General features: G+C 56.8%; 1 protein-coding gene across 50 annotated transcripts in view; it reads left to right on the top strand.

Moving 5' to 3' along the window:
• The window catches only part of CELF4 (CUGBP Elav-like family member 4), a 295,478-nt gene that overhangs the window by 213,802 nt on the left and 65,019 nt on the right, over positions 1–16,657 (top strand). For 26 of the 50 annotated variants that reach the window (XM_045849723.1, XM_045849721.1, XM_045849748.1 and 23 more), the window contains exon 3: positions 6,540–6,618. In XM_045849723.1, the coding sequence (XP_045705679.1) occupies positions 6,540–6,618 (79 nt within the window). The remainder of the gene's footprint in view (positions 1–6,539; positions 6,619–16,657) is intronic. The other 24 variants (XM_045849759.1, XM_045849740.1, XM_045849719.1 and 21 more) reach the window with 1 other exon arrangement.

Here is a 16,657-nt window from a genome sequence, read left to right as displayed (position 1 = left end):
GAATGAACCATATGTGGTTTATTAAGGAGGTAATTAAAACGTCAATATATTTACAACAAGCTACAAATAATGTGCACTGCTTTTGCCATTCCCCTGCGGTCCCTTCTCATCAGGGGCCTGGGGCAAGGGTTCATCCCCTCCTTCCACACTTGCAGAGAGCCTACTATGCACAGCACTGGGACTCCAGCAGGGCACAGGAGCAGAATCTGCTCTCCTGGGGCTTTGAACAAATAATATCTCTATTAATTAATCTGTTAATTACAATTTGCTAAGTGCAGAGTCCAGACAGAGGGCAGAGCTGCTGGAGAGCCGCCCCTCCTGGAGCCTCAATGGTGAGCTCTCCAGTGAGTCCAGCTTGGAGATTGTGTCCTCACCACCAGCCTTTTCCACCACAGGCTGGAAACTCTCAGTCTGTTTTCCCAAAACTCTCCAAAGTACATCTTTAAAAGATAAGTCTTAAGGAGCGATCTTTCTGTGGCAGGAGCATGTACACGGGGCCCTGAGCAATGCTGAGCACGCCCGATCTCTGGAGTTGGTGGGCAGGAGAAACATCCAGGGTGATGGGGACCCAGGAAGACACCGTATTCAATGAGGCAGCTTCACAGACTTGCAACCTGTGTGTCCCACAGGGCCCCACGCTCAGAGGCGTCTGGTGCTCAGGGCTTACTGCTCTGCAGTCACCATCTTGAAATTTATAAAATTTTGTCTTTGAACTTGTGTTTTCTAAGTGAAGTCACAGGACAAAGGAGCACATGCAGGGGTCATGGGGCCTCTGCTCATGCACAGCCCCACCTCTCACCACTCGCCCAATCCATGCACACCTGGGTCCCACCTGCAGTCACTCTGCCTTTGAGGCCAGCCAGCAGTGGCGTGGGTGCAGCTTTGGGAGGGCTGGGTCTGCTTAACCGCGGTGCAGCCTGCAGCGTTGTGGTGTGTCTGGCTGGCCCACAGAGGTCATGTCTCAGTGGGGTCGTCCTCTTGCCCCGGGACCTAGAGAGTTCCTGGCATAGCATTTACAACACCCTTGAGAGCTTCCTGCTCACTGTGGGGCTGCCAGGAGCAGAGGTGAAGTCAGGCTTCCTCCTCAGCCGAGATGCAACATGTCAGTCTGTGGGCAGTGGCAGGGCAACCCAGCAGTCCTCTGGCCCAACCTGCCCCCCGATGTTCCAGGGTGGGGCTCTGGGTACATGTGAGGGGTCTCCATGCCAGAGGAGATCCTCTCTTCCTCCTTAATCTTCCTGGGTCCGGCCAGCCTTTGTCTCCTCTGGCCAGCTCAAGACACCCTCCAGGTACATGCCATGAAAAACAAATTGTGCAATTTTGATGACTCTGCATAGGACTTAAATGTTCTGATATTTGCATTTAAAACTGGCATTGCACAAAATAAAGATGAATGGTAGAATCCATGCTAATAATTTAAAATTTATATTTTTCTTTACTTTAAACGACATCAAACAGCAAATAAAAATACCATGACATGTCAAGAGAGAGATTGTGAAAGAAAGCGAAAGCTTTATATCTTAGTGATTTAATGGTGCTTTTTTCCTTGCTTTTCCAACAAAAAGGCTTGCAAATTATGTCTCTCTTCCCACAGCAGCAATGCTGCTGGGACCGGGGCTCAGACACCCCAGTGAGCCCCAGCACACGGGGTCTGCCGCTTCACGTTCCTACCCCCATCCTGTGAGCGGGGGTGGGGGGCAGACAACCTAAGACGGGAGTTCTTCAGGTCGGGGGTGATGAAAACCAGCAGCGGGGATGGATGAAGACTAGAAGCCAGGCTCCTCACAAGCACACCCAGGCGTGGGTGGGCGGGCACAAAGATGAAAGCTGCCTCCACTGGAGGCTGCAGGTTTGGACTGGAGAGAAATCCTCATCACCACATGACTTCGTGACTTGAGAATATGCAAGTCCTTCTGGTAAGGAGGGAGCTAGGCATCACCAGGCACTCACGCATCCCAAAAGAAGCCAGAAAGGACCGTAGGCGTTGAGGTTTGGACATCACCCTGGAATTATATCTGGGGGCTCCGCTGCTGGCTGGAGAGCCCTCTGGCTGTCCCCCCGCCCAGCACTCCCCTCCCTGGCCCAGATCTCCCCAGGGCATTTCTGGAACACAGATTGGACAGCAATGTGGAGGCTGATGCTGGTTGAGAGCCTACTACGCAGCAGGCACTGCATAGTTTCCCCCCTTATCTCCTTCAGTCCCCAGCCTACATGATTTTTTTAAATGTGTCTGTGATGTCACACAAGTACTCTCTAAGCACGCACATGTGTTTGCGTGCCTACACCCACACGAGAGAGATGCAGAGAGAGAGAAAACTGCAGGGCCGAGAGATAACCAGGAGAGTCTCATTGAGGAAGAGCTGGGTTTGGATGGCCAGTGAGGAGCAACAGGGAACTTTCCAGGTCCTTTTACTTCAGAGACAGCTCTGGGTTGGTGACACAGGCCGGTGCAAAGCTGAGAGGACAGGTGGAGGAGGACCCCGAGTGGCCCTGCGGGCGGGGAGGGCTGCCCCAAGTGAAGCGAGTGAGTTCTGGAGCAGGCGTCCAGGAGCTCTCCCCAGCGCTGGTGGAGGCTGGCATCAGGCAGAGGGACAGAGCAGCACTCTGCCCACCCCGCTCCCTGCCCAGCCCTCAGGAAGATGGTAGCAGCAGGAGAGGAGCTAGTGAAGGCAGTCCCTACCTGATTGGGTGACAGGGCGCATCTGGGCTCTCAAGGGCCAGCGAGCCCCTCTGCAGCTGGCCCTGCTCTGGTGAGGTGCCTGTTCCAGCCTCTGGGAGCCCCACAGACAGAAGGGGAGGAAGGGGAGACAGACAGGGAAAGGGCTCTCACAGAAGAGCAAGCCCAGGAGCACAGCCCAGGTGGTCCCTGGAGGATGGGGAAAGGAGTAACAGGAAGTGCCTATGAATCAGGACCATCTCCCCAGAGGGGGGCGGCACACTCCTGCAGCCTGGCTCACAGCGACCTGCAGACACCTGTGGGAGGCAGGTGTGGCTGGCTGGGAACAGAGGGAAGGGACAGAGTGTGGGAGGGAGGGGGAAATCCAATCTAAGAGCGGGGCTGGCCTGTCTGTCAGTTTGTCTGCCCACTGGCCACAGGCCTCGCCTTCCTCGGGGAGCTGCGCTGCATGGCCAGGTGAAGCCACTGGACCAGCTCAATCATCGTATTTATTCTAATTGTATCGTAATCGTCCCCAAGGAGCCTGGTTCAAATGAGCTTGACATTATTAAAATTTTAATGCCCAGTTTTCATAGCTGAATGAATATTTAAAGGGTATGTCCCAGCTTAAGTTATGATGATGAAGAAATTAATGGAATGTCTTGTTTAATGCATGGGTATGTGTTGATGCAAAAAGTGGCAGGAGTGGGCTGGGGCGGGGCGCCAGAACCCGAACAGAAGGGGCCTGGGAGGGCAGGCGCCGCCAACCTTCTGCTGTGGTTGGGAGCGGAGGGGCCCAGATCCTGGGCCAGGACCACTGGCTCTCCACCCTGCAGAACCAGCAACACGGTGGGCAAGAGTCAGTGATCTGTCCCCTGAGGTCTGACCCACGGAAGGGCATCCTGGGTCACCAAACCCCACTCAGGCCCCTGGAGGCATGGCCCAGGCTGAAAGCCACGGGGGACATGGGGACACTGATGACACCTTAGCAGGAGAATCAGTCGCGCCTGTACCACAGCCAGCCCCCACCCGCCCCCAGCCCCAGGCCCTCCTGGAAGGGTGTTACAGTGGCCAGGGGGACACCAGACAGAGGAGCAGCAGTGGGGGAAGGGACAGTCACCATGGAGTGGGCTCAGAGTGCAGTGTCCACCTGAAAGGGACATCTTGGGGACACCCAGCCGGCTCCGGTTCCCACACCTCCACCTGCCCCTCCTCAGCTGTGCTTTCCCCTTTTCCTGCCGGGAAAGCCTGAACCCCCCACCTGGCCCCCTGCTCGCCCCTCTTCTGCTTTGACCTCCCCTGGACCATCCCCAACCCTATCACGCCTGGTTCCCAGCATCTCCTGGACATGTAGTCAGGTGTCAAGAGTTCAAGTTCATTTTGCTATCACCATTTACCATGTGTGTGACCTCGGGCTAGTTTCTTAACCTCTTGAAACTCCATTTCCTTGCTTAAAGTTAAGGACAATCTAGTCGCATGCTCCTAGGGGAAGTTACGATAATCCAACAATGTAATGTGTGTAGCAGCCACTCATGTCCCTCTTGCAGGTGTAGCAGTGTTGTGTGGGACCTGAGTTCCTCTTCTTGCCACTCAGTTCCCAGGCTTGAGGGTACCTTCTATATGAAACAGAGAATTTTTCAGGAACCTTTTGTGTAGAGTATCAGGGGGGCTTCAAGGTCAAGAGGAAGAAGCTAGTGGGGGTGTGGGAGAGAAGCTTGCAAATCAAGGGAGTGGACTTAGAGGAGGAAGGTGCTTGGGTGTAGGGAATGGAGAGACACAAGAGGTGGCCGAGGCCAGAGGTGAGGGGCCTGGCTGAAGAGGTTGTGTGGGATTTGATGGCCCAAGGAACCTGGCCCCAGACTCCCCTTGCCAGATGGACATTGTCCTCACTGACTTCCTCCCAGAGTAACTGGGGTCCAATAAGATCGAATACGGGCAGGCTGAGGCACCTTTGCGTTGTTAACACCGTGCCCCCCCCCTTCCCAGCTGAATCCCTGACCTGCCACTGCACATGGCTCCGGCTTGTCATTGGCACCGGAGAGACAATACCCCCACCTCGGGGAAGTGTGCTAATTACACACGCAGGGGAGCTGCGTGCAGAACTGTGCCCAAGGGAAGATGATGGCCAGACCTGGGTCCGGGTCAGCTTTTCCATAGGAAAACATAGCAGATTTGGGGGAGATGAGGAGAAAGGGGTGATCTAGGAGGGAGGGAGGGACGGTCTAGGAAAGGCTTGAGTGCTGAGTCCCCGGAAGCACTGCAGGAGACCAGGGGTGCCCTGGCACCCTCCCGGAGCCCTTCTCCCAACCAGATGCCTGCTCCCAAGCCATCGGGACCCTTCACTCAGAAACTGGAACAGAGGTAGTTTATGGGGGAGCCAGGGGCACCCTAGGTGAAGTCGGGAACTTCATCATGTCCCTCTTCCTTCTCTCTGTGATTGGAGTTCTCCCTAATGTGACAGTTTCCTCTGCTGGCCGAGCTTACACACACAACACCTCTCTTCCCCTCAGCTCCACAGGCCTGCCAAGTGGGGACCATGGGCAAACAGTGGGACCCTGCCCCCTCTCAGTGGACTGGCCCCCAGTGTCCTGTCTTGTCCCCCTGGCCACCTGGCTCCTTTTCCTCTGTTCTGTGCCCTGCCTTCTGCCTCTGTCCTTCCCAGCGGTGAGTCTGCCCTTCCTTGTTGTCACCTTGCTGACTCACCAGCACCCGCACTCCCCCACCCAGTTGTCGTGACGCAGCCAAAACTCACTTCGAATCAGAGACCAGAAGGCCTGAGGAAGCTTGTGACTGGCTAGCCCAGCCTCTGGACATGAGGAGAATTGGTAACAAAAAGTCACCCAGTGCAGGACAGAATCCCCAAAATAGCCCCGGCAACCCGGGTTTCCAGGCTCACCCTGCCATGGGTGGTCCTGCCTCTGCTTCTCCATCTATAAAATGGGGGTGTTAGTACCTGCTCTGTCTACCTTGCAGGACTTTGTTGAGACAGATATGCAAATGGATAAGGGATAAGAAGGGTGCGTGGCAGGCAAAAGCACTGGCAGACACATAGAATGCAATTCCATTTGTGTGATTCCTATTGTTTTTATTGCTTGAAATATCTTGGGACTTCAGGGCTGTAGAGCCCACCCCGGTGCGGTCAGCATCAGGAAGGATGCAAGACAGCCTGTCTTGCATCCCTGCGAGGCTGGGATGCTTGGAGTTCAGAGCCCTCTAGTGGCCTGAACAGGGCATGGAGATGGATCCCAGAGAGGCAAGGGTCCTGGAGCCTTGGGGACTCGGGCTGAGCCCTGGTATCCACCCAGACACCACATGAGTCAAGTAACTGTGCCAGCTCCTCACACACCCCCAAGGGGGCAGCCCCAGCTGCAGGCAGGAGCCCCAGCCCTGAGCTCTGCATCCACCAGGAGCTGGGTGGCCCAGAAGCTCAGGCACCCAGGACTCACAGCCTACATCTTTGAGATGGCATGCGGTCAGGTAAAACCTGCTGCCGTGCCCTGGCCCGGGCAGGGAACAGTCTTCAGCGAGAGACCAACCAGCTCCTTTCGGCAAAGCCAGCTGTGACCCGGGGTCAGCCAGAGGTGCGCTGCGGGGCCACCTCAGACTCTGATGTCACAGGCCAATAAGAGCTGCTCAAACTGGGACAGGGACACCACACAGTCTCCAATCCACAGAAACCCTCCTGCCCCAGGGACCATGCAGGCGAAGGGAAATGGGTGTGGTTTAGAGAAGAAGTTCAGGTTTGCAGCTGCATGGGTGTCCACTTGCATGTATCAGTCGGTGTGGTCTGTGTGCCTGCATACCTGTGAACCTTTGGGTGTGGGTGTGTCTGCCTCCCACCCCCACGCCTGCTCTGACACTGCCCCCCTGTGCTCTGTTGCAGATGAACCGGCCGATCCAGGTGAAGCCTGCGGACAGCGAGAGCCGAGGAGGTAGTAGCTGCCTGCGCCAGCCCCCTTCACGTGAGGGCCCACTTGTCTCTGCCCCCTCCTCCCACTTCCTGCCTCCCGCTCCCCAACGCAGCAATGCAGCAATGCAGCGACTCCCGCAGCCTCCTCCTGTCCTCCCCCCCTCAGAGTTGGGATGGGGTTTTGGAGCTCTGGGTGACTGGTGTGGGGGAGACAGTGAAGGGAAGGGAGAGTGACTTCCCTTCACAGGGTCTGCTGGATGGTGGGGTTCAGTCCTTTCCGTGAGTGAGTAACCACTAGCGTGTCCTAAAGGCCACTCTTCTGCCGCCTTTAGGACGCTGAAAAGGTGCTCCTCCCACTTCTGTGTCACCAAGGAAAGCCCCACTGTAACTGAACTTGACCCGTGAAAGGGTGCTGGGTCGGGAGGTAGGCAATGGCGGTGGGAAATGGGAGGGTTCAGGCCAGAGAAAGCAAGTCTGAGACAGGCTCCCACGGGGTGTTGGACTGCTGAGGGCAAGGTCCTGGAGCTCGATTCAGGGGTAGATGCCTGAAAGGGGGCAGAGCAGCAGCGCACAGCCTCACACTAAACACCAGGCCCCGTTCTCCTCGAGGAGACTGTCCCTTCCACTGCGGGGGGCACCCCTACGCACACAGGGGCTCAACCAGGCCTCGAGTCCCACCCACCAGGGCCCAGCCGGTGTCTTGTTCCTGCCCCCCAAGGGGTCCATGTCCCATGGCACAGACGCGCCTCCCTCAGGCCCACTGAGAGCTGCCCATCCTGCTAGTGGAGATGGGTAAGTTCAGGAGTCGAGATGGTTTGGGCATGAAGGGCCTGACCAGCAGGGCCCACCTGGTTCACGCTGCTGCTCCTGCCCCTTTCCTGGGTGTCCAGTTGTTTTGGTTTTGTCCATACACAGAGCTGCTCCAACACCCAGGGCCAGGCGCCCCAGCCCTGCCGGGGGGAGGGGCGCTGTCTGGCCAGGGCCTCCTGCAGGGCTTCTCCTCGGTGGCACGGGGCAGAGCTGGGGCTTCTTCTGAAGGCCACCTTTGGGAGGTGGGCCCAGTAGGGCCTCGGCCCCTGTCACCCCATCATGCAATGACTCACCTGCAACACCTGTTCGTGTAGTAGGATCGGGACGCAGCCAAGAACCCCATTCCAGGCAGGTAGAGTAAGTGCCGCCTGCTGCCCCAGACAGGGGCCCCCTCAGGCAGGGGCCGCCAGAGGCCTGGGAGGAAGTAGCTTTGAAGGAGGGGAGATTCCACACCTGGGATGAGAAGTCAGCCCCAGGAGAGCCCCCCACCCAGCGTGCAGAGAAGACAGCTCAAACTCCAGCCAGTTTTCTGCAGAAGCGGAGCAGGGTGGCGGGAACCCCGCCGCCCAGCGAGGCCACACTGAGCTCTAACTCAAACCCGCTCTCCCTTCCCTTGCCTCCGAGGCAATAGCTCTCTGACTCCAAGTTGCTAACCTCATCTCCTTTCTCCCATACATCTCCTGCCACTGACACTTGCCCCAAACCCGATTAATCAGCTCTTTTATTCTTCCTGCGGTAGAAAGGGGGGAAGCAGAGCCAAACCTAAACATCTATCTATTAATTGCATATTCAATATTAAACAGTGCAATGATCCTGAGTCAGCACTATCACCAAGCTAGTTTTTTAAAAAAGCGAAAGTCAGTTTAAAATAATTTAATATCCATTAAATACTTCATCTGGGTGGAGGGGCTGGGGAAGAGGTGAGCGTTAAGAGAGAGGAAAGGGATGGGAGCAGGAGAAGGGTCTGGAAGGCAGGGGTGGGAGCGGGACGAGGAGGAACGCTGTGGGGACACTGAAGGGAAAGGGGGCAGGAGGAGGGAGGAGGTAAGAGAACGGGAAGAAAGGGGGTTGGGGATGATGGGAGGGCACTGGGGGCACAGCTGGGAGGAGGAAGGGGGAGGTGGGAAAAGTACGTGGCCCGGAGGGAGAGGGGGGTTTGCCCCACGCCGGCTCCCCTCACCCCAGCTCCAGCACCTGTTACAGAGGCTGCACAGTGTCCCAAAGGCCCTGGGACACATGTGTCTTTAGGACTGTTCACCAGCCACACTCTAAGTGCCCACACCTAAGTGCTCAAGAGCAGCACAAAGAGATGTGTGTTCTGCTTGGGATTTGGGGTGCAGGTTGGGACCTTGGGCTGGGGGAGGACAAAGGTGACTCCCGGCCTTGTCCACCACCGAGGGAGGCCACGGCCCACTGATGTCACATCAGGATTCCAGCTTCTTGTTCCAAATCTCATGCTTCTAGAAGCTCCCATGGCCACACCAGCCCACAGACACACAGGAGCGGTCTGGGACAGATGGGCGTGGGGTGTGTTGGCAGGAGTTCTGTGGGGGGTGGAGGGGGCAGCACTCTGACTCTCAGGGCTGTGGTTTCTCATGAATTGCAAGCTGATGCCAACAGGCTGCCATCCTATCCAGAATGGTATGGGGGGTTCAGTTCTTTTTTCTCTGGGGTGGGCTTGGCTCCAACCTTACTGCCAGAGAGGATGGAGTAGAGATGAGGGATTTGTAATGCGCTGAACGTAAGGGAGAGGGGCAGGCTGGGTGCTTGGCGGGGGCTCCCCAGAAAGACTGCAGGACAGCAGGTCTTGGGCTGGTCTGGGCTTCCGGTCCTGTCTCTGCCTGGTATCCCCTCGGAGCCCCCACTCCTTGTCCAGGGATGGGCGGGGCGCTATCCAGTAAAGCTGCTGTTTCCAGAGCGCCCACTGAGGGCTAAGGTTTTAAACAAAATGTTCAGTCCATAGAAGAACTTTGGGAAGTGGAAGTTATTGGCCCCACTTAAAGGTGCAAACCAAGGCACAGGAGGCTACCTAACTTGTTCTAACTCACACAGCGAGAGGACGGCAGAGCCAGAATGCAAACCCTTGCCTGTCAGTCACCCTCATCAGGTTCTATATTTCTGGCTCCTGGGAGAGTCACTCTGACTCAGGGGGCACTGGGAAAACACCACAGGCATTTGGCATGCCTCCAGGCCTATTTTAAAGGCAACTGAAGGTAGAGGAGCAGGGTCTTAGATGAGGGAGGCAAGACCAGGCTAGACAAGGAGATCAGAGAAGGGATACCTCATTTTGGCCTGGAATAGGCAGGGAGGGCTTCCTGGAGGAAGTGTGAATTGGACCAAAAGGTGTAGACTTGGCTGGAGACAGTGAGGGCTAGTAAAAATAGGGCATTCTACACAAGGCTGGGGGTTGGGCATGCCTCCATCAGAAACAGGAGCCACTGATCCTGATTGGGGGTGGAGCGGGGGACAAGACAGGGTATCCCAGCTGTAATGTCCTCAGGCAGGAAGAGAGGAGACGGCCCCTGTGACCACCACGAAGAGCCAAGGCTCCAGCTAGGTAGGGAAAGAAAATCGAAAGAGAAAGAGCCTCCCTCTGCAAGGAGGACCCAGTCAATTTCACAGAGCTCGTGGGAGCAAGTCGTATTTAAACTCAGAGTCACCCCCAAATAAGCAACCCAGTCCACTAGCCAGGGGCGTGAGGCAGGCTGGGGACTGAAAGACAGCCAGAGGAGGACTGAAGGTGCGCCCTGCCCCAGCCATCTCAGAGGTGAGGACACCCCCTGGGGCATGCACCGTGGTGTCCTTTGCCTCCAAAGGCAGAGGTACCAGCCCCAAGAACTGGTTCACGGTCAGCACTTGAATTGGCTCTCCGTGGCAGCAGGGGCCCTGCAGCCTCGCGGTTTCACCCTGGGTGCTTGCCCACAGGTGCTGTCCTGCAGGCCTGACCCCCCCGCCATCCTCCCTGGTGTCTGGACAAGGCCCCCACCAGATGAGGCTCCCACAGCAGGTCGTGTGGGCTCCTTTCAGGGAGACAGACTCCAAATGTTTGGGGTCCCCCTGGGCCGAGCTGGAAAAGGCGGGGGCTGGGGAGTGTGGCCACCTGCCTCAAAGGGCCCCAAAATGTCAACAGACAGGTAGGAGACCTTGAGGAGGGACGGACTGGCAGAGGCCAGGCCAGAGGCAGCAGACTCAGGAGATCCCACCTGGCCCCACCCCCAGCAGGGCCAGACCCACAGCAGCAGAAGCAGCAGGAGCGGGCTGCCTCCCCTGACCCCAAGGGAACCACGCCCTTCCTCTTCCTGTGACCAGCTCCGCGCTAGGAGGGTTGGCCTTGCCTCGTCTCCGCTTGCCTCGTCTCTGCAGTCAAACACCTTTCATACCACCATCACCCTCACCCACAGGCTGACACCCACACTGACAAAGGCACGCACAGACACACACCCAACCTCACACACACTCCTGGTAAATGTGCTCCCTGGGGACACAGTGGCTGGGGGTGGGGCACAGATCAGGACCACCAGGATTTACCTCATCACCATGAAAGGATAGGGAAAAAAAAACAAACCCAGCAATATGGCTGGCTTAGGAGTTGAAGTTAGAAACCAAGATGGCTTAGGAAGGAGTATGGGGAAAGAGGGGATTCGGGATTGCCAAGGGGTCGCCCCACTGGAAGGGGCAGGCGTGACACTGGAGAGAAACAGTCTTCCAGGGTCTGCGCCACGGCCTTCAGCCCCCGAGGGACCCAACACTGGAAACCGCACAGGCACACCCCAGCCCACTCCAGGGCCTGGGGGCCTTCGGCTGGGACACCTGAGGCCTGAGCTGGGGGAGAGGTCCTGGCCTCTCCGCGATGCGATGCAGGGCCTTCAAACTCCCTCCCCAGCCCATCCAGGTGCGCCTTCCTGAGGAGACTTCGGTCAGGCAGAGGGAAGAGAGGCAAAGGGGATGGCCGGCCCAGGCTGCACTAGCAGGAGCCGCTGGGTGCAGGCCCGAGATGGCAGAAGGGCCTCAGCCAGACTCCACGGCGGGAGGGCAAGCCCCTGTTGCTCCCATGCTGGCTGCCGGGCCCCGGGGAGGCCCAGGAGAGGTCAAGGGGAGCAACCCAGAGCTCCAGCCATGCAGGGGGCCCTGGAGAGATAGCTGCAGTAAGCTACTCTCTGGGGACAGCTAGAGAAGCTTCTGGAGGCAGGAGAAAACTCTTTTGTGTCTCCCGAAGTCCTTCAAAATTACCTAGGGCTTCCATTCCCTGCTGCCATCCATTCCAGACCTGGGACTCCTCCCCACCAGCCCCTGCTCGTGCCCTCCTCTCTATCTCTGGCAGGACCTGGGCAGGGTCGGGAAGACCTGGGACGGCTGGGGGCAGGTGTGAGTCATTCCTTTCCATGTGGGTCCGGGAGGCAAGTGCAGGCCCAGTCACTTAGCCAAGCAGCGTCCTTGCAGCCTTTTGCTGCCCCGCTCATTTAATGGCATCTTCAGGGCACCTGTCCCCCCTCACAGTGGCCAGCACTAGTGTGGCAGCAGAGTCCCGCTGGGCTAGCTAATGAGGTTGGACACAGTGCCTGTGACCGTGGCTCCGAGGCCCTCCTGAGGCCACATTCTTCGCCATAAAACCGTGGCGGATTCCGTCCTCCCGGCCCCTCCACCATCTGTAGCCCCATTGGTTCCTGCAGCTTTTTAAATCCTATTAAGTTCCTTATTTCTTCTCCGAGCATTGTTTTATTTGCAGGCACAGGCAAGGCGCTGTCTGGGAGGCCTCCCAGGGGCTGCTGGGGACCCGCTGATGGGTTTGGGCCCCGGGGGGGCAGCTCCCTGCTCCTACCATGTCCTGGGGACCCAGGAGCCCTGTGGTCACACTCTTCACCCCAGATGCTGGGTCTCCCACTTCTGGACTTTTCTAGCTTTTTAGTCCCATACTCTAGGGAGGCAATTTAGTGAGCTAGCATTTAGATGAAATGGATGTGCAGTCCAATCCCATGTTATGAAAATTCAATATACAGAACTTTCAATTTTCCTCTCTTAAAAGGCAACAAATGACTCACTTCACAAAAGCTCCTGGGTGAACAGGAAGCCCTCAGGCCCAGCTAGGAAGCCCTGAGCCCGGTGGGAGGGGTACACAAAACAGAAAGCTGAAGACCACGAGTCTGCGACCCTGGGCTGAGTAATCTGAAATGACCCTGGGAAGCGAAATCTGAAATGACACTGGACAGCAGGCATTAAGGGCTACTTTGACTGAGACCAGCGCAGGGAGAAGGGTGGGGAAGGCATGAGGAAAGGCGTGAAGGGCAAGTGTGCACTCCCTGCAGGATGCCCTGGGCGAGGTTCCCCTGGCCCGTGGGGTGTGGGTGGGCAGGGGCTCAGGCCCAAAGAGCAGACTCGTTTGTCCCTCCAACCCAATTCCACTTCAGGAGTTCAACCACTCCTCGCCCTAGTTTCGCCCCTGGAGACTCCAGAAGAGCAGCGCTAACCCCCTCCCAGTGCAGAGGGTGCGACCCTGGGCTGAGAAGGGGTCCAGTGACTGCGGCCCCAAAGCAGCTGCCTAAAGGGGAAGGAGTCTTCCTCTCAGAGCAGGAAATACCCCGCCATCACCCGCCCCTCCTTCTGTGTCCCCACAGAAGCCCCTGGAAGCCGGGTACTGTGCATACTCCACTGTGGGCACCTGTGTGAATGTGTATGTGTTGGGGTGCATTTCCACTTCACCTCCGATCAGAGCTTGCAGACCCCCAGCACCCTCAACTCATCCAGACAACGACATCCCCATCCTCCCTTCCCACAGCTGTGGCGGGCCCCAGGGGCCCCGGCAAGAGGCCATGGCCAACCTTTGGCTGCAGCGTAGCTAACTGCCCTCTGGGCCAGGATGTGGCACCCCATCAGCCAGGGGCGGCCCCAGGCCCCATCATGCCCCCCCTCCCCCATGAACGGGCCTCTCACCCAGTCCCTCCTGTTCTTAAAAACTATCAAGAAGAAAAGCAACTCCACAGCCTCTCCCCACCTCCTTCTTCAGACCTGGGAACCCTGTTTGTCAACCTGCCCTTCCCTATTCCCACTGGGATTTCTCAAGCTGCAGATTGTAATGTTTTCCCCTGAACACCAGCCCCAAAGCCAGTGTCGGGGCAGATCTTCTGTGTATGTGAATCCCTGCTTTGTTTGGGACCAATCTGTAAGAAAAGCCCTTACCTAGCATTCAGCTTGGGAAGTCCGAGTCAGACAGAAGGCAGCACAGCCCGGAGGAAGCAGGTGCTCAGAGAGCAGCCTGGGGCAGGGGCGGCTGAGGGCCAGGCTAGGCCCCAGGCAGGCGATCTAGTTTAGGGAGGGGTGGGAGGGGTGGGAGGGGCTGAAGGGCCAGACCACTCATCAGCAGGCTGAGTGGCTCACCCAGGGCTTCTTGACTTTTCCAAGGGGTGGGAAGTCCTACCACATTTCTGAGCACCATCCCTCCTGCTTTTGTTTAGGCATTTGCATCCGTTAGGTTCCCGAGATCCTGGTGCCAGGGTCCCCTGCCCTGAGGGCTTTATTCTCCACAATCCATGTTCTTTCTGACTTAAAACTTAAAAGCATCTGTGTCTCTTTTCTTTCCCAATCTCTGTTTAAAAAAATTTTTTTTTTAATCCACGAAGCTCCTGTAGGTTACACAACTGCACTGAAACAACAGCTGCGTGAAGACAGGTCTTCGTGGCAGGAAGGAGGTGGCTGGTGGGAAGGGACCCTAGGGAGCCCGGTGGAGGCGCTCATGGGGCAGACACATTATAAATAGCTCATAACTCCTGCCATAGGTGCGAAATTATAATTAACTGCAAACCTGCTGAGTTTAAATGGACTTTCCGTTCTCAGCTGGGGGAAGGGGGTGTTGATTGATCTGCATTTTGTTTTTGAGGTTTTTAAAATCCATTCGGCAAGTTAAGTTGAGATCCTCCGCTCCTTGCCAAATTCCCTCCGGCCCCGGCTAATTTAGCAAAGGATTGTTTCAGGGGAAATGGGATATTAATCATTGCAAATGGGCTCCTAGATGATATTTAAGAGCTGCCTCCTGTGTGCCCAGGCTGAAGGAGCTGATGACAGGAATAGGAATGACAGAGAGAGGGGACCGTGGCCCTCTGGCTCCCACCCAGTCGCCGCTCCCGTGACGTCCCGTTGCGGGCGCTGTGGGCGTGCAGGAGGAAGAGCCCCGCTTCCTCGGGAGATGGGCAGGACGAGCGCGAGCACGCTTGGCGCTGTGCTGAGTGAGGCCTGACGAGGGCGCCGTGTCTCCGGTGCCCCGCTGGTCCCCACGCACCGCACCTCACTTGGAACAGCCCGAAGACAACCCGGGAGTTGTGAGGCTGTGCAGGGAGCGTCGGGGGAGGCTGGGAGACACAGCGCAAATCAGGGAGCTCAGAGCAGGCAACACCTGCTTGGCCTTCAGAGGGGAAAGAGTTTGAGAGCAGGAGGGTCAAGCTTCCCCGGTGGGAAAGCAGCCTGAGCCAAGGCAAGTTGGGAGGGTCCCAAGAGGCCAGAACAAAGGGTGTACTTTGAGTGAGGTGAGGGTAAGATATGGAAGCGCTAATTTCCTAAAGGTGCTTTAAGTTGATGCATTTAAGCCAAGGGAAGCCTTCTAAGGCTTTGGGGCAGGGAGAGACATAAGAGTGGCAATTTGGAAGCAGTGTCTAGGGATGCTCAGTGAGGGGGGAGGGAGCCAGAGCAGGCCAGCAGGGACAGCTCTGGGTCACCCCCAGGTGCTCCAACCACAAGCATGCTGCCCTTTCCACAGTGATGCTTGCCACCTCCTGCTGCAGAGGGGATGATGACACCCCCTTTGGAGCTGTGGAGGTAGAACGCAGTCGGGGAACGATGGAGTCCTCCCTGCTGACAGCTGCTGCAGTTATTTTATTCTTCGAATGCAGTCCATGGACAAATAGAGATGACAGGGGTGAGGACCTCTGACAAGGTGTGACCAACAATGTGCAAATGAAAATCATACTGCCAGAACTGTATTGAGCATGTGCATTAGGCAGGACAAGGAAGGCTTCCTGGAGGAAGTGATTATTGGAATGACAGGTTTACCAAGAGGTAGCATCTGGGCTAAGTGTCACAGGCAAAGACATGAAAACAGAGACAAGAAAGGCAAATGTGCGGCATCTTAAATGCTTTTCAAATAATGTAGAAGAATTGATTTGGTTGGCGAGGAGGGTCCACTCTCTGGAAGACTCAGATTAGGTGCACTTGGGTCTCTTTGCTCCTCAAATCCCAGGGCATGCACACCTGCGCACACAATGTTTGAGTCTGGGGTATCTTGTCTCTTCTCACCCTTCAGTCCAAGTTCACCAGGCCTGCCCCAGAGTCTGGTTCCGTGTGCTGCTGCCCAGCCTTCCCACTGCCATTCCTGCCATTAGGGAACCCTGCTCCTTGCCCCTCCCAGCCCAGCACAGTGCACATGGCATCTACGCAATGCTGCAGCAGCGACTGCTAAAACCAAGCTAGGGCTCTGGAAGGAAGAGGGATAGAGACTGTAGGCCCTCAATCCTTCCGTGAAGTCACCCGGAGCCTACAGTAAGAGAGCCTCGAGCCCAGGGACAGCCCTGCAATGTTGGCCAAGCAGCAACCCCACTGGAGGGAGAGAGAAGCAAGAGAGGAGGAAACCTGCCCAAGACCATACAGCCAGTAGTCAGCCCGCACCTCAGCCCCTCTGCAGACCTCTAGGCCTTGCTGCCTCCCCACAGGTCTGTGCTGGGGTGCTGGTGCGCAGAGAAAGTTCTCCCCAGTGTCGCCACCTCCCATCAGACTTCAGGATGGGCTCTCAGCTCCTCGCCTGGGCCCTTTGAAAATGGAGAGGAGGGTAGATGGGGGACCCAGGATGCGCCTATCTGTGGTCCGCCTGACTGTGTAGGGTCAGCTGGGAGGAGCAGGTGGAAAAAGTCCCTGTCTGCCCAGCAGAGGAGAGCCAGCCTGGGTGCTCAGGGCCTTGTCTGTCTGAGCCTGGGAAGGAGGAAGGCTTTGCAAAGGCTAGAGGTTAGCAGGCACCAACCAGCATGGGTTTTTGTTTTTCTTCTGGGAGTTGTTTTTTTTGGGCGGGGGCAGCGGCACCATATCAGGCACAGACCCACGGCCCCAACATCACAGACACCACATCCCAGCACTAGGCACCTAGCCCAGGTGTCTTAGGAAACTTAAGGCTGAGACATAGCTGGCCAATTGAAGGGACTCGGAACTGCAGAGAGCTGACCAGGAGAGAGATATGCATGGGCTTCCAGGAGGATGTCTTTAAACCTTTGTTGACCTTCCAGCCTAGAGAAGCTCCCAGTCTGGTG

The sequence above is a fragment of the Phyllostomus hastatus genome, unplaced genomic scaffold (assembly GCF_019186645.2).
Source record: "Phyllostomus hastatus isolate PE091 unplaced genomic scaffold, TTU_PhHast_1.1 phas_contig_80, whole genome shotgun sequence".
In the NCBI taxonomy this organism is placed as follows: domain Eukaryota; kingdom Metazoa; phylum Chordata; class Mammalia; order Chiroptera; family Phyllostomidae; genus Phyllostomus; species Phyllostomus hastatus.
This window is presented reverse-complemented; position numbering and strand designations above follow the sequence as displayed.